The sequence below is a fragment of the Protomyctophum bolini genome (genome assembly GCF_963924005.1).
Source record: "Protomyctophum bolini genome assembly, chromosome: 17".
NCBI lineage: Eukaryota > Metazoa > Chordata > Actinopteri > Myctophiformes > Myctophidae > Protomyctophum > Protomyctophum bolini.
Genome location: NC_137878.1, coordinates 9,278,269 through 9,299,276, shown reverse-complemented (window position 1 = coordinate 9,299,276; position 21,008 = coordinate 9,278,269). Strand labels below are relative to the sequence as shown.

Genomic DNA, 21,008 nt, shown 5'->3' with positions numbered 1-21,008 from the left:
GGTTCCCGTCCAAAATGGCTGAAGTAAAGAGAATGTGTGGAAAAGCAGTTGGTCAATATTCATGATATACCCATAGAGGTATGGACGTGTCTAGGAGAGGTGGCAGTCGAATTTTTGTCTTGGTCGTTCAACAGGGCCTTGAAGAATGAGAGGATGCCTGAGGAATGGAGGAAGTGTGCTGGTGGTGCCGGTTTTTTAGGTAGCGTGGCGTTGGTCCGACCTCCCGCGAGAGGAACCCAAGTGGAACAGTGAGGTTAGGTTGTTTTTGGCAGCGATTTTAGTTTTAGTCATAGTCTCTTGAATAGTTTTCATTTAGTCACATTTTAGTCACCTGGAATGTTTTAGTGTTTAGTTTTAGTCCACTAAATATAAGATTTTAGTCGACTAAATCTACAGTTGATTTAGTCGACTAAAATGTATTTTGGCGGGCCTTGATGCCGTCGTAATGACACATGCTTTTACACATGCTGAGCGACGCATTGTGAGCTTGTAGATCCTCTATTTTCAGCATGCAACCAAGTGTAAAATGTCTTATACTGGATCTCTTGTCCACTAGTCCCTATCTAACATTTTAGTCTAGTTTTTATTTGTTGACGAAATTGTCAATATATATATAGTCTTAGTTTTAGTCATCATAGCTTAGTTTTCAATTAGTTTCCATTTAGTTTTCGTCCGTGAAAAAAGGTAGTCGACGAACATTTTTCGTCTTAGTTTTAGTCGGCGAAATCAACACTGGAGGTTACAGGGAGTAGACGTGCAGAAGGTGGAGGACTTTTAAGTATTTAGGGTCAACATTTCAGAGCAATGGAGAGTGTGGAAAAAAGATGTGAGGAAACGAGGGCAAGCAGGTTGGGAATGGGTGGAGAAAAGTGTCAGGTGTGATGTGTGATCGGAAAGTGAGTTACTCCCAGCTCTCTCTGGGCGTAACAAGGATGGATAGGATCAGGAACAAGTATATCAAAAGGACAGCACATGTGTAGGTTGGTGCCTTGCATGGTTTCCTCCGGCATCGGTGTGTGAATGTAAAGTGCCTTGGATAAAGGCACTATATACATTTACCATTTAAGACTTCCCCTTTTTGTAACATCCATTCAAATAAAACCAAAATCATACATGCATGTCATGAGCACATGCTGTAATGGTGTCACTCGTTCACAGCTTGCTTCCAACAACATACATTGTCTCTCTTACATTGTCTTTCCTCAACTACATATTATGCTTTGTCGATTGAGTGCAGGATGCAGACTGGCGCAAACGTTGAGAATTAACAGCCTTTGAAGCAACATTGCTCCCTCACTGTGACGGGGCCAGAAAGGTCGCCCTCACCCTCCATCCTTCCCCTCTGTGAGGAGGAAAGGCTTTTAAAAACACAGAACGTTCAGTTTTGCCGAGCAACAACGTTTATGGGGAGAAGACAAGACATGCATGACCGTTGGCTCCCTGCCCGTTTCCTCTGAACTGTGAACACACCAGTGTGTTGATTTCGTCGACTAAAACTATGACGGAAAAATGTCCGTCGACTACCTTTGTTGACTAAAACTAAGACTAAGTATATTGACAATTTTGTAAAAAAAATAAAAAATGTTAGGAAGGGACTAGTGGTAAAACTACCCCCCCCCCCCCCCCCCCAGCCAGGGCACCTAATGGAGGGGAAAGGAACTGGTCGGAATAACGTGTTCCTTCCACATGCTACGTCTGGCCGGTGAAACTCTCCCCTGTCGGGTGAAAAGAAGCAGCTTGGACTCCTCATGCATAGAAGGAAGCATGAGGTCAGCCCGTTGCTCTTCCCAGGTTGGCAGAGGAAGTGTAGCGCCCAGGATTATATTAGATAATTGACACTGGGTAAAAAAACAAAAAGGGTTGCAAAATCGTGGGATGAAAATTATATTAAAAAAGGAAGAAAATAAAAAGGAAGGGACTAGTGGAGAAGAGGTCCAGTGTAAGTAAAAGACACGAGTCATTTTACATTTGGTTGCATGCCGAAAACAGCCGATCTACAAGCTCACACGTGAGCTTGTAGATCGGCTCTTTTCAGCAAGTGTAAAATCAGCCATTGCGACGGCAACAAGGCCCGCCAAAATACATTTTAGTCGACTAAATTAACTGTAGATTTAGTCTACTAAAATCTTATGATATTTAGTCGACTACAACTAGACTAACGCTAAAAAAACACTCCAGGTCAGGCAGGGGTTTTCAACTGATTATGAACCAGGGACCACCACCACCCTGACTGAGAATCAACCTGGGGACCACTGTTGTGTTGGGAGGGGGGGATATGGGCGTGGTGTGGGGGGAATATTAATTAAATATTAATTAATTAAATCATGTTGCTGTTCATTGTAATTTACTCTATGTATGAGCGAGCAGACACATGCAATTAATTATGGGCACATTTCCTTATAATGGTAACTCAACCAGGCAAACCGGTACAGTTTCCCTTGAGATTCTATCTCCCTTTTTCTCTGGAAGTTCTTGACGTCCGACAGTTACGTCCCAGTTACTGACAACATCGATCGAGCAGTCATCGTATGTCACCGCGTCATTCACTGCATTGTTTCTCAACTTGTGGTCAATACAATAAATTAAAATACAAATCTTCCCTTTCCTAACATTACCAAATGCATGGTCAGGGACCACATGCAATACCTTCACCACGGACCACCAGTGGTCCACGGACCACCTGTTGAAAACCCATGCTCCAGGTGACTAAAATGTGACTGGAACTAAATTAAAGCTATTCAAGGGACTGTGACTAAAACTAAAATAAAAACGTGCTGTCAAAAACAACAGCGGAACACACTACTCACATCCACAGTTGTTCACACTCTGACATTGGCCTCGTCTCCTCCCTTCTGGACCCAAACCTGGCATTCCACACCATGTTTCCACTGGGAGGAATGTTTGGGATATCTAATGTCACGGTAGTGAAGATCCTACCGTATCATCTCCAAGGATTTCTATAATGTCAAGATTGAATCTCATTTAATGTCATTTATAATGTCAAGATTTTATCTCATTTATTCCTGTAATAAATGTAACAGACCTTCTGGTTTCTAAAATTGTACAATATTGACCCATTGAGACCATGAGGCCGATTCGACAAATGTCTTCTAAACAGTTTTCAGACAAACTTATGTTGCTATTTGCGATTTGCACAAATCTTCACCATTTAAAAAAAGAAATGGCAGACCTGCAAGCTCATCTGCACGTAAGCCTTGCCGAGCCATGAGGCCCATCAGGGATAACTTAACACAATGTCCCAATGAAAAGACGTCAGGCGTTAGACACATGTATCCATTTTAATTGTTGCTAAGGGTTGTCTTGGAGAGTGTGGGACCAGTGATTCACTGGTCCCACGTTGCCATGTTGTCACCCTTTTTTAAGGAAATGTGGTCTAATAAATTATCACAAGTTTTTGAGTCATGATGCCATCCCAACAATCTTCACTAGTGTCATCTAATTTACATAGAGTACGTGTTGGCATGCACGTTTTTAAAATGCAAACTTAAAAATTTGCGCTCTCCATCAAGAGGCATGAATACACTTCACTATGTCTGAGGAAGTAACATCAAACTACATGTGTATATACTGTATATGTCTCTCTCTCTCTCTCTCTCTCTAGGACAAAATGTGTAAAACATAGAACAAAGAATTCACTAATTCAGCTAAAAGCAGTGAATTGATAGTGTGTGGCATGTTCCACAAGACTGCTATCAGAAATACGATATTCAATTGAAAGAAAGCGTTTAATAACTGGAAAAAAAGACTCCCTCACACATTAGGACAATATCGGTTGCAATGGGTTTATATAGGAAGGGGTGTCTAAAAACATGTCTAAATATTGAATCGAGCAACATAAAAACGGTCTGCGGTGAACACACTAAAACCCAATTAAACACGATTAAACGTGTTTTAAAGTAAAAAAGAAAAAATCCCATCTCTTTATTTGTTTTAAGTCTACATCGTTGCACACAGAAATGTCACTGTGACATACGTACGCAAAGGGAACAGCTGCTGTTCCGAGCACAGGAACGCAATATATGCTCCCATATCGATCACAGCAGCACCATATGTTTTATTTAGCTTGTCTTTGCCCCCAGTCCGTCTGCGTTGCTTTATACTTTCCCTACTTGTTCACCTATATACCGAGCCAGCTGTTTTGTAAAAAAAAAAGTGGGTGAAAACACTGCACTTCCCTTTGTCCACATCGTCAACCACAGGGTTTCACAGGGCTGTCACAGACTTATCACGGCACAGCTGTTTCCTCTTTTTTTTTTTTTTTCTCCTTTTTTTGGCTCCCTCCTCTCCCTTGTTTGCTTTTACAACATGTCTCTTTCCCTCTCTCTCTCTCTCTCTCTCTCTCTCTCTCTCTCTCTCTCTCTCTCTCTCTCTCTCTCTCTCTGTCTCTGTATCTCCCCCTGTACGATCCATCATCCGATAGGTACGCTGACAGGTGGCGCTGACCCTCCTGTCGGCTTGGGAGTGCCGGGGCCCATGTGTTATTACCTTGTACTTTTTCATTGCCAAGCTGAGTGGACCGTTTTCATTACACGGCGGCTGACATATTTCGTAACGTTAAATGACTGATCTGTCATCTTAAATGTCAGGTACTGCGGTCCCCATTCGTCATTCATGAGTGAACGGATAAAGAAAAGAAGGTACTCACACACTTCCTCAGACTAGAGCTGAACACAGAGGAACACATCTTTATATAAAGATGTGTTCCTCTGTGTTCAGCTCTAGTCTGAGGAAGTGTGACAACCCTCTTGTCGATCATGATCACATGGAATGGGTAACAGCTGTGTACAGAATCACGCGATCAAAACAAGTCAGAGATGGTACAAAAAGCTGACAAAGAGTAAAGTGATGAATGCATGATAGATAATAAACAATAAACAACATCACAGAATGTCACTCCTCATGTTCTTGTATACAATACATCAAGATGAACCAGACGTTGTTTTACATACATTCATAAATACATTAGTTAAGATTCGCCGTTATACAAAAAAGGCCATCTGCTTGTGGGGTTAAAATTAGATAGAGAAATATATTCAAATTCCAACACAGCCATTGATTTTCAAAATGGGCACTATACTAGAGGTCCATAAATTTGCCATCTTAGCATAGACACAGTAGCCTGCTTTGAAGACATTCTGCCAAAACAAACAGCCAAAAAATTATATTACGTCACAAAAAATAGTTGATCATCGCAAGTTAGAGAGACTCGCTTCCAGACGAAACGGATGTACAAGGCAGTTCTCAAGACTCAATGCGTTCTGTTTTTCATGGTGAACCCCTTTTGGTAGGTCTGCTATTTTTGGAAAATGGGTTAAATGGCCCGTGGAACAATGCAAAATGATCTGGACAGGAGCGCGCTCGTGACTTTCAAACTAAAATGAGATACATACACCCGGTCGTATACTAAATGTACGACCGGGGTTAGTGAATGAGGCCCGTTGTGTCGTTTTTTTGCTTGCTACCACTTCCGGGTGCCTGACACAGTGTCCTGCCAGCCTCATCCTTCTCTCCCTGACCTTGTCTGAGACCTGTGAGGGAGGCCTCCAATGAGGTTCACGTTTCTGATGTCCACCCATGTGGATGCAGCATGGTGAACAGTGCATGTCATGTTTGTTTTTTTCCCCCAAAAAAGGATGTTTTAGCAAATTCTACATAAACAAGGCAGAACCAGGGCGGAACGAGGCAGAAAGAGTCCGCTGGTTATAGTCAGTCAGGGACCAATCGGAAGGCTGAGAAATGGTGAATTTGTTCCGTCCCGTGGGGAAGTTCCGTATTTACTGTATCCCCCCCCCCTCTCTGAAGGTGAGGTGAAGGGCTGCGTAACCCCCGCTGTGTTAACCCCCGCGGACACACTGGAAAAAATAGAGCACTTTGTGTAAAAAACATGATTCACGCGCAGAGCTTCGGCTGCACAACCTGCACACCTGCAGCCAGGTTCCATTGATTATAGTGGCAGCGTAGCCAATTCCGCCCGCAGTGTAGCCCCGCCCACAGAAGGCATTTTGAGATGTCGACCTCGAGATGTCGACATGTCTAAATGGGTTATTTTTGCATTACGCTTGAGGCCAATCTTCCTGCACTTGAGGCCAATCTTCCTGACACATTTCTACTGTGTCAGAGACTTAGGGAGGCTAGACATGATTACATGACATCCGATTCACAGTGACATTTTATATTTTCTATACGGTTTTCTAACGTGTCATTCCTTTCATCCACTGGAGTTGTTGTTCCCCACACATAATTATTTGTCTTTGTAAGTGTTTTAGCTTTTTCTCAAGGTTTTATGCTAACAACTTGCAGGGTCTGTGTTTATCGCCGAGGACTTTAGAGAAGGTCTGAGATTCAATGCAAAAAATGGGCGTACGTACGGTAAGCTCGTGTCATTGCACTTACTTAGTAGCCTCTGCGTAGTGCATTTCTGTATGAGATGTGGGCTGTGCCAGTTCACAGCTAATGCTGTAACGCATGTATGAAAGACGAAAAGAAAGGTCAGGTGGTACGACACGAGAGTGTGTGTGTGAGAAAGAAACGGCATGTGGGAAGTGGAGATTTGTACACGGTTGATAATGCATTGTTAAACTCCATTATGGACCTGAGTTCTGATGCTTCTGATGCACAGAACGGATGTATAATGGCATTTTTCAGACACTCATTATTTCACATTTCCAGTAAAGATCAAAGCACCTTTAATACCGGTACTTATTTGTTTTGGTTTATTACAACATAGCAAAAGTGTGTGTGTGTGTGTGTGTGTGTGTGTGTGTGTGTGTGTCCATCCTTTACAGACTATGGAGGACTGGGCCTGGACTTCAGCTACAGTGTGGCAGTGTCAGAAGAACTGGGTAACATCCGCTGCGGAGGCATCCCAATGGCTATTGGCGTTCAGACGGACATGGCCACTCCCGCTCTGGCCAGGTACCGTGCATCAGTGGTTCTCAGAGTGGGGTCTGGGGGGTAAAGGCCTATTCATAGTCTGGATTTTCGGTGGTGAGGTGACCACCGCTCCGGTGGTGAGCTGACCACCGGAGCTGAAATAACGTTGAGCGGTGGTGAGTAAAAACAGAGAGAAGGGCTGGAGCGGTGGCGGTGGTTTGCTCTTCACCGCGGCTCGTGACGTCATGTTGTAGTTCAGTGCAGGTCACCTAACCACCGACAACTCACCCCGTTTCTGTTTTCCTCCCAGAAATTTCCCCAGTGAGGGGTGGGAGAGGCTGGACAGCAGACGGCTGTACTTTGAATTTCTCTAACTATAAACTTTCATGACAGCAGACAGCCTATAAGTACAAATATAATTCATGAAAAGCTACTGCAGTGAAGTCTGTTCACAGAAGTTGTTGTAGGATATGTGGGGATTATCTGACGAGGTACCATTTGAGTGTGCAAAACCTTACATAATACTAAATAATACTAAATTGTTTATAGGGTCAATATAAGTAAAATAATATAGCCTTTCCACAGGAGTATCTTTTTATATTTGTCCAAAAAGAATACAAACGGCCAATAGCATATTACAAAGTTATCCCCCTCACTGGTGAAAATTCCGTGAGAAAACGGGCAAGCACCGGGGTGAGTTGTCCAGTATTCGTCTTGGGGACCCCCCAGGGGTCCTTGAGGGGAGTTCCAGGGGGTCCCCAGCTAAATGATAGTTTGGAACCAAATGAGTCTGTAACTCTTGAGAGTGTGCAAATGGAACTAAATGGACCCTGTAGACTCTCAGAGTTAAATTAACATTGATTTTACAATTTAAATTGGGGTCCTATAGATGGAGATGCCATTAAATGGTGGCCTGTTTAGCCTAATTCATTAATTAAACTGAGGGTCCTTGAAATTAAACTGGTTGAGAATCACAGCTAGAGATGTAAAAACTACTAAACTAGTCATTGGTCAGATAGTCATTAGTCCGACCTCGACAATTCTCTACCCTAACCTAAACATAACCGCAAGCACGGGAGCGGCGCAGGTCGAGCCGTAGTCTGACCATTGTTTCCGCATGTCGGGACTGTTTGTTGTGTCTAATCTTAGTGCGCATCCCCCCTGGCATATATGTTTTAAAACGGGGGTGCGTGGGTTAATCCAGTGTCAATTTGGGGGTCCTTGACATGAAAATGTTTTCTAACCACTGCTGTACATGACACTTTCACCATACTGGGCAATAAGAATATGATATTGATATTGTGATATGATACTATAGGTATTGGGTATCATCTTTTTTTCTGCCATCTGGGAATCGGAAGGTCGTCCGTCGCGACTCTCGCCTCAACCAGTCTGTGTAGAAGTTACAAGTATCTCTCCGCAATAGACTTATCTCGTAACGGCTCCCCTGCATGCGTTCATCTGAGCCATCCGAGCCGCAAAGGCCCCGGTCACCCCGAGTGACCAGACGCGTTGCAGGAGGAACTAGGAGGGGCCCTATCGGATGATCTGAGGCAGCGCACAGGGTTATGGGGTTGCAGCCAAATCTCTTATATAAATGTGAGCTAGACCATGTAGAGCTTTAAAAGTAATCGATACAATCTTAAAAAATCAATTCTGCAGCTCACAGGGAGCCAGTGAAGATATAAAAATAGGTGGCGGGGTTCCAAGATATAGGTGTCCTTGTATTCCCTCAAACCATTTGAAACGCACGGTTGCTTTGTTTAGCCTGGTTGCAACACTCGACATCAACAGTCAACTTTGCTGCTGTTGCTCAGCTGTCTCCACTCACACCTAGAAAATTAATTAAATCCGCACTTCCAGTCGAGTAAGAGTCTTTATTAATAAAGATAGTGCTCCGCAGCAGCAGTCGTACCAGACAGACAAACGCGCTTCGATGCGCAGGCCTTAGTCAGTGTCAAAATTGACAACTGCCATGGGCACAGGAATGTGTTTTCTGCAGGTGGTGGAAAGTAACTAAGTACATTTACTTAAGTAATGTACTTGAGTACAATGTTGAGGTACTTTTACTTTACTGGAGTATTTAAACATTTCAAATCTTCTCTTCCAGCGGTTCCCAAACCTTTTTGGCCATGCACCCCCTGTTACCTCCCAACCTAGCTGACGCACCCCTCCACATGGAAATGAAAATAACATAAGCTATTTAGATTTTAGAGACATACATTTCCTATTTATCCACATTATAGGAACATTAACCATTCTAGATAAGCGAAGTATTTCGCGAACACAACTTAAAATAACCCGAATATGGCATATATATGCAGCATATCCGTGTACTTGCCATATTTGGCATAATGTTAATAATATTAACATATTATGCCAAATATGGTGGTGCTATGGTTTTATTTTAAATACATTATATTTAAAATAAAACCATAGCACCACCATTAGCCTTTTCATGTCGTGCAACCCCTAGAAAGGGTGCACGCACCACAGTTTGGGAACCACTGTTCTACTCCATTACATTTCAGAGGCAAATATTGCACTTTTACTCCACTACAATTATTTGAAAACTAAACTCTACAAAACTTTGTAGATTTCGATTATTATTATTACAAAACGTGCATTAACCAGTTCAGCCCTATATATACATTTTGACCTTTTTAAAATAGCCCTAAACGTTCACCATGCGCATCGTGACGCATTGTGAGCTTTTCAAATGTGAAAACTTGAAATGAGACATTCTGCATAAAGAGTACTTTAAGTTCATTTTTATACCAATACTATTGTACTTTTACGCAAGTAAATGTTTAATTTCCGACTTTGACTTGTAACTGAGTATTTCTATTATATTTTTGAGTGCTTTTTCCACCACTGGTTTTCTGTGCATGTGTGCATGCAAACTGCACATCTTGACTGTGTGTGTGTGTGCGTGCGTGCGTGTGTCCATGCAGATTTGGATCGGACAAGCTGAAGAAGGAGTTCCTCCTTCCCACCGTGATGGGGGACATGGTGGCCTGTCTGGGAGTGAGTGAAATCGGGGCTGGCTCGGACGTCTCCAGTACGTAGGTCTCTCCTAACGACGTTAAACAATGTTCAACTCACTTTTGCCTCTCATTTTGCCATTCACTTTGCCACTCCATTTGCCATTCCCTTTACGCATGCGCATGCCCCATTTTCCAAGGTTTTCCAAAACCTTTCACAAAAGAAATAGCTGAAATAGCTGATCGACATGCTCACAACGTTTCGCGACTCGTGGTCTCGTAATGTAGTGAGGCTAGTAAGGCGGTGGTTAACCCATTCTGAACGGGAACCCATTTTGGTATGTTAGCATCATGTCGTGCTTTAGCTATTGAAAAATAGCAGATCTACAAGCTCGTAGCGCGCCACCGAGTGGCGCGCTACGAGCTTGTAGGTCTGCTATTTTTGAAAAATCGAAGAGCGACTGACATTTTTAGAATCTGATCTCAGGTCAGAATGGGTTAATCAGACCAGTGTGTGTCCAGTGGAAACCTCGTATGAATCTGATCTCAGGTCAGAATGGGTTAATCCATCTAATCGCTCCTCTATTCCGCCATCCTCCCAGGTATAATGACCAAGGCAGTGAGGAAGGGGGATGAATTTGTCATCAACGGGGGGAAGATGTGGACTACCAATGGCGCCCAGGCTGACTGGATGTGTCTCCTGGCCAACACCAGTGACGGAGCCCCTCACAGGAACAAGTCTCTCATCTGCCTCCCCATGAACCTGCCTGGTAAGACCAAAGTCCTCCATTTTCTTTTTTTTTCTTTTCTTGATAATTCCTGCTCGCAGTACAACATGGTGTACTGTTCTATGTTTATGTGTCACTGCAATACCCTTTTAAAGGACCACGTCACCACTTTTCAACCTACCTTCATGTAATTGGTCCTCACTAATGTTCATGATAAAACGCCACCATTTGTTTCTACTCGGTCTGCGTGTCATTAGGAGGTCTGTGGGCAGTTCAGAAACCCGTCCACCGGTGACATCATCGATGGGGAATTCAAGCTAATAGAAACTGCAGGCTTTCTATTCCTGAAAGGTTGCAATGTGATAATGGAAGCCGTTATCGTTTTCGCGATAATACTAATCTTTTATTTTTATTTTTAACTTGTTTAAAAAAAGTTCTGTCATTGGTGGACGGGTTTCTGAACTGCCCACAGCCCTCCTATGAGACACAGACAGAGTAGAAAAAACATGGTGGTATTTTATCATGAACATTAGTGAGGACCAATTATATGAAGGTAGTGGTGAAGTGGTCCTTTAATGTCAAAGCCCTGTTTCCATTATGCAATATGTTGCTCATGCCGTAATGTTCCCTGCATGATGATGCTTTCTCTCTTTCGACCTCCTCATACTTTCATGCCGTAGGAATTCACATCGCCCGCACGATTGATAAGATGGGGATGAGGTCATCGGACACGGCAGAAGTGTTCTTCGATGACGTCCGCGTGCCCTGCGAGAACGTCATTGGCCAGGAGGGAATGGGCTTCACTTATCAGATGCTGCAGTTCCAGGAAGAGAGGCTCTGGGCCGTGGCCAATGGTGCGTGAGCTTTCGTACCGTGGCTCCCTTAATCTTCCTTCTGTTACTCGGCCCCAGCTCCCTCTCCAGACTCTCTATCTATCATGTTCCTTTCACTTGTATCCTCCCACATCTATCCCCCCCCCCCCCCCCCCCCGCCCTTTCATTTAGTTTACCCCCTGCCGAGATCATTGGAAAAGCTACCGCTTCACTCACGAAGGCGGCTTCACTCTCGCCTTCGTTTTCTGGTAAATCCTCATTTTTCCAAAAAACTGGGGCATGGGTCATGTGGGCTCGAGCCATTACTCCTCCAAATGAGTTATCTGTCCCTGATTGAAGAGAATACGTGGGTCATATAGCCTCTTCGGGAAGCTAATAAGAAAAGTTTTAGGATGAGTACAACCGGGGAAATTCTCGCTCCCTTGCAGTCATGTACCAATTCCCCAAGTCTGCCCTATAGATGATATGTTGTTCTGGCTGTCTGGCCGGATTTTCATTACATTTTGTCCAGACACAAACGAACGGGGGGGCCGATGGCTAGCACACGTACACCGTCACAAACCAGGCGAGCGTACCTACAGTATATAGCATAATTATGCCAGTAAATGTGCATAATTTCTGTCATGCCTTTTTTAGGCCAAGACATCCTGTATGTCTGTCCTGTCAATAATAGACAAATCACAGCTCGTGCTGCTATGTACTATATGTACATGACATCACAAACCATTTCTACAGGATGGGCTGGGTATCAACAGTGGTACTTCATCATTGACTCCATGTCACTTGAATGATGATATTGGAGTCATATACTGTAAAATACTGTAAGAGCATATCTATGAATAATGGTAAAACATGTCATAGATTTATAAAAAAAAAAAAAAAAATTTTAAGAATTTGACTTCATTTCAAATAACAACACGGCAATTATATCTGAAACATGTAATGGCAGTCAGGGATTTAAGAATAATAGTGATGGCCCGGGCCGGCCTAGCGGTCCGGGCACCTAGGCTGCTAATCCTGACATCGTGTCGAGGGTTTGAGTCCCGATCCCGACGACCTTTGCTGCGAGTCTTCCCCTCACCCATCTTTCTCGCCGTTTTCCTGTCAAGCTACTGTATATCTATCAATAAAGGCAAAGTACCCCCAAAAATATCTAAGTAAATCAAAATAATAACTATTGTACAAATAACGATTTCCATGTTTGTTTCTGATAAAGATGAATAACTGTTACGGCCTCCAAACAAATCGAAAAAATAACCAGCGGCTCAAATTGGAACGATATATCAACCATCGTTTCTCTTGTCTTTTACAGCTGTCACCATGATGGACAACATCATAGACGAGACCATTCAGTACACCAGGCAGAGGAAGATCTTCAAGATGCCGGTCCTCTACCACCAGTCGGTCCACTTCCGGCTGGCCGAGCTGCAGACGGAGGTGGAGTTACTGCGCTCTCTCCTCCACCGCGCCACGAGTGAGTGAGAGAGTCCTATCACTCGCCCTGTCGCCCCTCAAGGCTCATACTGTACATACTCCAGTTTTTGGTGATAGCTTATCACCTAAAACGGTGATAAGAGTCGAGGCCATCTTGTCCTTAAGGATTGACCCCGCCTCCCTGTGGTTTACCCAACTTCTAGACCAATCAGTGAAACGGTGAGACTTGTCTGATAGTAAAAACAGAGAGATGGGTCTGTGTCTGCGACTCTGCGGTGATAGCTGATCATCACCGCGACTACGATAAGCGATCACCAAAAAACTGGAGTATGTATGAGCCTTTAGTGGTGGAAAATTATTGAAGAATATCCCCCATTTCACAAGTTTTCAAATGCATAAATCTACATGCTCACAATGCGTCGTGATGCGGCACATTGTGAGCTTGTAGATCTGATATTTTCAAATGGTCGAAATGTTATAGGGCTGAAGTGGTTAATGTGTTATCTAATGATAATGAAAATCTACAAATGTAGTGGAGTAGAAGTAAAAGTACTGAAAATTATACCTCAAAATTGTACGTACTTATGTAAATGTGCTTGGTAAGTATTAAGGACCTGCTTGCCACAGCATGTCTGTCTATGGTAATGCCCCACCTGCCTCTGATTGGCCTACCAACACTGCCCATCTTACCAGAGCTTCGATAGTCTGGTGACACTGACACGAGGTTACTCCGTGGTGGGAAATAATACAATTTATTTACAAGTATGGTATAATACTGTACTTAAAGGGACAGATAATGACAGCTTGGCACGCACGACAGACCAGAATGCACCCTGAGTGTTTATGCCGTTTGCTTTGGTTGAATAATTGAACACCTTAATATGATTTGATTTGGGTGTGTTCTAAATAAGGTGTTTGTGTTGATTATCGTGTATTACGTACTGAAAAGGATAAAGATGAAGGGAAAAAAATACCTTTTTTTTTTTTACAGTACAATAATGTTTCAAGTTTACACATACAAATAAGTGCTGCAGATCAAACAGCAGTGACAAATTAAGAACTTTGTGCAAAATGTATCCGGTCTCTGAGGAGACCCGATGAAGGCCAGAGACAGGCGGGAGTTACCATGGCCAGGTCTTTGTCTGTAGACGGACGTGGTTTAGAATCATGCCTAGCCACAGACACATCAAACTGTTTGCTTTGGTTTGCCTGCTCCTCATTCACCCAATTTATTCTATTCTATTCTACTCACTCTGAATTCAGTGGTTCCTACATTTAGTTAAGTTGCCGTCACATCTGATTCACAGAGGTTTCAAACGATGTCTGTTTAATCTGTAAATCTTTTTTCCTTACTCTTTCCCTTGCTCTATATTTGGCTTGTTCTTGCTGTAGTGTTGTACATCAAAGGAAACGATGTGACCAAGCTGGCATCTATGGCTAAGCTGAAGGTAGGCCGTCTGTCCAGGGAAGTGGGCGACAGCTGTCTCCAGTTTTGGGGAGGAATGGGCTTCACCAATGATGTACTGATCAGCAGGTTCTACAGGTAATAATGGCCACGGCAATATAATACAATGTAAATACTATAACAGTTATTCAAGTAATACAGATTAAAAGAAAACACGTAATAAAGGCTTATTTAACACAACACTGACCTCTAGTGATGGGGTAAATCAAACAACAGAAAAGTATCTGCGTTGCAAAAAAGAATCACACCCGTGTGAAGTGAGGGGCGATCTTATCATCGTACATCATCTCATTCTGGCCAATCCGAATTTGCGTCCTCACCTCGTCTTTAATGTTTGCGTTACGCAAACACTCAATTGTCCATTCGTGCATTTAATGTTTGTGCTGGCACATACACTAAAAGCTGGACATAGGAGGGGCTATCGTCCCTCAAAATATATATAGATAACAAAATTGATTTCACTCGGAGAAATGAACCAATTTTCATTATTGTATATTTCTTTAAAAATGATTTACTGCAATTAGTAGCATTACTATTACGGTATATAATAACTGTTAAAAGGGTAAAACTGGGAGGGTAAAAAAACTAAATAACCTAGCTGATATTTTGTATCTTTTTTTCACAGAGATGCCAGATTGATTTCAATTGGTGGAGGGGCTGATGAAGTCATGCTGGGAATCATCTGCAAGTACATGGATACCCTACCCAAGAAGTGATTTTGAATGATTACTCGTTTAATATAATTAATGTATTAAATGGATCACCTCAAGTGCAGTTCGGTGTTATTGAAGAAAGGACTGTAAGCACATTAGCTAACAAATGTACAGTATTTAACATTAGATTGAATAACAACTCATCCAAATGTATTTTCAGATGCCTTTTCAAATTGTCATGTCCTATAGAGAGTATGTATTTGTGTTTTGTGCATTTATATATTTTTGTTGGACCTTGCTTGTTTTCTTAGAATGAGTGAATTAATGTAAATATTTGGCAATTTCAGTACTTTTTTCTTCATGGCCTCAGGGCTTAAAGTTCTCAGTCCTGGGGACTGATTTCAGTCCTGAGGATTTCATAGGGGTCATTTAATGGCATCAGTGCAGATTTGTAAAAAATCTTTTTCAGTCTTGGGATTTTTTTGGGCTTTAAGCCCTGTGGCCTTATCCAATCTCTCCATGTGCCCTTGTAGATTTGATTACATTTGTAACTACATTTTGATACTGTTCAGTTGATGACTGTATTATAAAAGTATAGGGCAGGGATACTCAAATAGATTTACCTGTGGGCCACATTACAAAAATGGCAAGGGGCCAGGGGCCAGTAGATAAAATTACGACATTAATGATACTTGATAACTTCTCTCTTTCAATTGCTTTATTTTCGCAAAATGTATCAAAGTACAATGTGCATGCACACAATATGTAAATAAATAAATGCCTTTTAGGCCTTCCTGCCTGTCCAATTGTCCATGAGTAGCTGTCTGCCTTCCTGCCTGTCCAATTGTCCATGAGTAGCTGTCTGCCTGCCTGTCCAATTCTCCATGAGTAGCTGTCTGTCTGCCTGTCTATGAGTAGCTGTCTGCCTGCCTGCCAGCCAGCAAGTTGGTTAACAGAAAATAAATTGTTATGGCTGAGTAAAATAAAATACAATAAACACAATTTGCCTGAAAATAGATTACCCAGCTATGACCTTTTTCATGAAAAGAAATGAGTAGTGATATGGCTGACTGAGTAAAATAAAACAATCTACCTGAAAATAGATAGCTCTAAGTGAAGAGCAATTTCCGCAATTACAATTTCCGCAATTTCCGCAATTGGGAAATTTCGGAAATAGTGGAACCATTTCCGCAATTACCGGAAATGGATTTCTTCAATTTCCGCAATTGCGGAAATTGCGGAAATGGTAATTGCAGAAATGGTGGAACCATTTCCGCAATTTCCGCAATTACCGGAAATTGCGGAAATGGTAATTGCGGAAATGGTGGAACCATTTCCGCAATTTCCGCAATTACCGGAAATGGATTTCTTCAATTTCCGCAATTGCGGAAATTGCGGAAATGTTAATTGCGGAAATGGTGGAACCATTTCCGCAATTTCCGCAATTACCGGAAATGGATTTCTTCAATTTCCGCAATTGCGGAAATTGCAGAAATTGCGGAAATTTCGGAAATGGTGGAACCATTTCCGCAATTACCGGAAATTGCAGAAATTGCGGAAATGGTAATTGCGGAAATGGTGGAACCATTTCCGCAATTTCCGCAATTACCGGAAATGGATTTCTTCAATTTCCGAAATTGCAGAAATTGCGGAAATGGTAATTGCGGAAATGGTGGAACCATTTCCGCAATTTCCACAATTACCATTTCCGCAATTTCTGCAATTTCCGCAATTTCCATTTCCAACTATTAATGGCAGCTGGGTTTCATCATTCAAATAAAATAGAATTCTGTCCGTTTAGCTATAAAATTATGTCAGGGAATAGGGATACACAGTATATGTCTTTCATTTGCATTGCATCTCCCCCCCCCCCCCCCCCCCAAGCTTTTATTTTCGTTCGAGTAATAGTACAACTCTAATAGTATTACTTATAATGTAATTAAAGATAACTTCATTCAGATTTATTTATTTTTATTTCATTTTCCAGATTTTTTTTTCTTCTTTTTTTTAGATTTTCATTGGTGGGCCAGTCATAATGGTCCCGCGGGCCTGAGGTTGAGTATCACTGGTATAGGGCATAGGAAACTAATGTGAAATGTGTGTATAAAATAATGCTGAAGGGCCTGGGCCATGGCTCGTAATCCAGTCTGGCAGTGTGCCGTGGGTTCGACTCCCGATCCAGACGGCCTTCACTGCATGTCCCTCCGTAAAGAAATTAAATAAAGCTGAAGACATACCATCTTTGTCAGACTCTTTGAATAATTGTAACTGCAGACTTAATATTAAATCTAGATTAGAACATCTTGTTTATTTACATCAAAATTAAATAATGTACATCAAAGTGGAGTACATGTGGCAAAGAACGGTTCCTACAGAGATGCTAGAATGATCTTCCATTCATTCTATAAAACACAATACTGGGGATCAGATCATTAAAGTCTGGACAGCACTATTACCGTACACGACACTGACCAAATGGCAGAATTACAGTCATATCATTGGCATGCCTAACAGAAGCCAAAGGACCACAATGTACATTTTCATACTGTACTTAAATGCATTCCAAATTGGCTTTCTCCAAACTCAAACTAGTATATATCATGAGTATCGATAGGCTAAATATGCCATTTCGCCGCTAGTGTGGTCCTTTAAGTTACTGCTATTCCGTGACTTGATATCAATGTCCACTCCATACCTCTGCTAATTTGTGGATCTATGGTGAGGACAATGGGCTGAAAACAGCCATTTATTGACAATGTACTTTTGTCAAACCGGCATTATAAGGTTATTGTAGAGATGGCTAAATTACTTCAATTCCCGTTCTGTAGATAGTTCATAGAAAGCCGTATTTTTAGTATCATCATCGTCGTCGCCTCATCCAGACATCCATGTCACAGACTGAGCAGCAGGGAGATGTGTGGGTTCCTTCCGATCACCTCAGCTTGATGAACCAATACAGCACGAAGAAGACAAAAAGGCAAAACAGGAGCATATAACACAGCAGTTTGGTCTGGCTGCCTCTGGAGAGATGTTTCACTCTGCCAATGGTGGCTCCCAGCAGGCCCCCCGTAGAGTCAAAGTCCGAGTCCTGTAGGTGGAGAAAGAGGGATTAAAGACAATGCCGCATCAATAACTTATGCAATAAATACACAGTACAAGAATGTTGTTTACGTAGTGTCTTAAATCAAGATGATTGGTGTTTTGTATAAGTCAAACTCACCATGTCATCTAACATCTTGTTCTGGTATTTGACTTCTGTTCCGATATCAATCGTCAGCTATAAAACATGACAGTTTGACGATCAACAATAGTATAATCGTAGACATAAATAATTGTTAGCCATTGAGGCGTACCACTGGATAATTGTTGGAAGGGATGCTTACACTTCTCAAAGCGGTGACTTTGGCCCTGAGACCTTCTTGTAAGTGTTCATTTTCCTCTTCGTACACGCTGTAGCCACTTGCTGTATATTGCCCAGGGCCTCCTTCAGCTAGAGAGCAAAATGACAGTGTCAATAAACGTTGCTTGACATTGTTACACTTCTAACCCTAGGCAGTGGGGCTGAACAAAAAAATCTGTCAGCACTCAACACAGTGGTTTAACCAGTGGTGCTTGAGGGGACAGGGGGTTCAGGTGGTCCGCAGTTACAGTATATGAATGTTGATGCCTGATGGAGTTGGTCAAAAATAAATCATCCGATATTTAACTCTTGAGTGTAAAATCATTTAATTGTACGCTCTCAAGAGTTACATTAGCCCACATTTTGAACTCTCGTAGATGTATTTATCGATTCTGACATTTGTAGATTGAAAATGTCAGAATCGAAAAATACAGCTACGATCGAGTTCAAAATTTGTGCTAGAGTTACATTATTGTTAAACACCTGCATTAGGCTACTTAATTTACAAGAAGTTTACACAACTACATCATGTAAAAGAATTGTCATTTTGATCAACGTTTGCCTGTTATGTCTCCATCTATGGTACCAACACCAATACAATACAGTACAAAAGGTATCCAACGACAACAAAATATTCTTCAGTTTGGGGTCTGCGAGACAAAATCACAGTGGTCCGCGGCTTAAATGCGGAAAAAAGAATGGGCCGGATATGAAAAAGCCAGGTTTAAAGCCACTGTGTCTGTCTGTATATTCTGTAGCTAACAGAAGTTAGCTAAATGGTATTTTTCTTTAGCAAGCTATAAACTTGAAAACAAAGGACTATAATAAATACAGTATAGAAGCTCGTCTCTTACCCAAACCGGCGCGCCTCATCTTGCCTTCTAAAAGATACTCAAACTCTGCGTGACGTTATTTGTGAGAATGTGATGTTATATATCGTGAATCGAAAGTAAACACAACACAGCCGGCTAACGGTTGCACAGTAGTGTACATCAGCAAACGCCACGACACCATACGGTGGCCGATCGGGACAAAGTGCACTCTCCACTCCAGTTTACTATACGCCCACTTCTCGATTATGGTATGTGACTCTAAGCACATTACTCATGAATAATTTGAAAAGGCACACGATAGTCCTGAACAATTTGGGATGCACTACATTGTTCAGGGGTCCACAATAGTTCCCTGCCCTGCAGAAATTAATATACAATCAGGTTGACAAATATTAGCACCTACAAAAGAGTTGGAAAAATAAATAAACAATAAGTAACGTCATTCCACCAAATGGAAGTTACTTAAAACTGCTAAAGAGATCTGTGACAAAAGGGTCTCATGACATGATTGGATTCAACAGATAGGCCTACCGTAAGTTAACAACAATGATGTTCATAAATAAGGTTGTGTGTGTGTGTGTGTGTGTGTGTGTGTGTGTGTGTGTGTGTGTGTGTGTCAGTGTGTAGGTATATATAATTTAGTATTAGGATTTAGTCATTAGTATTTTCAATTAAATACACATAATGTTGACAGCCCCTAAGTAGCTCTTTGGTTGAAATGTCTTTCTTTCATTCATTCAGATATATCCACCATTCCACCTTCAAGTTTATGATGTCCCTCCCTGCCTCACAACCGACTCTGGGAGCCATAATGTGAGTTCCAAAGTTTGACCCTGGTCAATTAATCAATTAATAATTAATTAATTAATTGATCAATTAAACTGATCAAGTGAAGTAGAACACTGCTCACTGAGCCTTTTCTCCTTAGCTGCTGCTGCTTGTATTGTATTATGCAATGTATGCTTTTTTCTACCAAGGAGGGGAGGGGCGGAGGGGGGCAGGGGGCTCTGATCGGTGAACCAATATTCTCCAGCGCTTGTTCCAAGCACGCCCGCCGTGCACTCTAGACTAGAAAGCACGCTGGCTAGGCCAGGCTACTCATGAGGAGACATAATGAAGTTTCATGGCTATCAGTGAAACAGGGCATGAGTCACGACTGTTCAAAGTTTGCGTTTTTTATTTATTTATTTAGAGTAGACAATTATTTTTTACACCCTATTATCTCCCAAATGTAGTCACCAGTAAGACGCCTGAGGGCGAAATTGACGAGCACGCAAGCGCCTATAGGTGATGGCAGACTGCTGGGCGATCGCTGGCGCTTTGGCATGGGGTTGTCAGATCAACATGTGGAATGAAGTATGTACTGGCCATATATGGAGCGTGTCTTGAGTATACAGGGTTTGATGAGGTCAGATCAACATATATCAACAATGTCAGAACAGGTCAGCTCCATACATGGAGATCTAAGGGTGGCATGCAGCAGGGGCAGCATGTCTTGAATGTACAGGGTTTGATGAGATCAGATTAGGTCAGATGAGGTCAGATCAACATATGGAATGAATTATGTATTGGCCATATATGGCGCGTGTCACGAGGCGTGACTGACGGACTGACTGACACGTGTGACTGACTGGCAGGTTTTGCAGGTTTTCATAGTAACCTGCGACCTACAGTATGGTCGCAATTATGCCAATTGATTCCTGCCCACACACATTTCTTTGTTGCGAACGCAGTGATTGCGAACGCAGTGAGCACTTACTATGAGACTTAGCAGATCATGTCTG

General features: G+C 42.2%; 2 protein-coding genes across 2 annotated transcripts in view; one reads left to right on the top strand and one right to left on the bottom strand.

The window, feature by feature from the left end:
- The window catches only part of LOC308331899 (putative acyl-CoA dehydrogenase 6), a 30,673-nt gene extending 14,874 nt beyond the window's left edge, over positions 1-15,799 (top strand). Inside the window, exons 3-9 of the mRNA XM_080787430.1 lie at positions 6,807-6,936; positions 9,849-9,955; positions 10,481-10,648; positions 11,287-11,460; positions 12,752-12,913; positions 14,266-14,416; positions 14,964-15,799. Coding sequence (XP_080643556.1) covers positions 6,807-6,936; positions 9,849-9,955; positions 10,481-10,648; positions 11,287-11,460; positions 12,752-12,913; positions 14,266-14,416; positions 14,964-15,054 — 983 coding nt within the window. The 3' untranslated portion in view covers positions 15,055-15,799. The remainder of the gene's footprint in view (positions 1-6,806; positions 6,937-9,848; positions 9,956-10,480; positions 10,649-11,286; positions 11,461-12,751; positions 12,914-14,265; positions 14,417-14,963) is intronic.
- A 1,076-nt stretch (positions 15,800-16,875) lies between these two features.
- On the bottom strand, positions 16,876-19,386 carry bet1 (Bet1 golgi vesicular membrane trafficking protein). The gene is made up of 4 exons (XM_080786895.1): positions 19,246-19,386; positions 18,375-18,481; positions 18,212-18,268; positions 16,876-18,079 (listed from the first exon to the last, which is right to left on the bottom strand). The coding sequence occupies exons 1-4, from the start codon at positions 19,262-19,264 to the stop codon at positions 17,924-17,926; spliced, it is 339 nt and encodes a 112-aa protein (XP_080643021.1). The 5' UTR covers positions 19,265-19,386; the 3' UTR covers positions 16,876-17,923.
- Positions 19,387-21,008: the final 1,622 nt, after the last annotated feature.

Bases quoted from the DNA above. Each gene is read 5' to 3' on its own strand.
- bet1 (XM_080786895.1), bottom strand. The intron at 18,269-18,374 runs GTAAGCATCCCT...CATGTTTTATAG, and splicing joins AAGTCACCGCTTTGAGAAGT to CTGACGATTGATATCGGAAC. The intron at 18,080-18,211 runs GTGAGTTTGACT...CTCCACCTACAG, and splicing joins ACAAGATGTTAGATGACATG to GACTCGGACTTTGACTCTAC.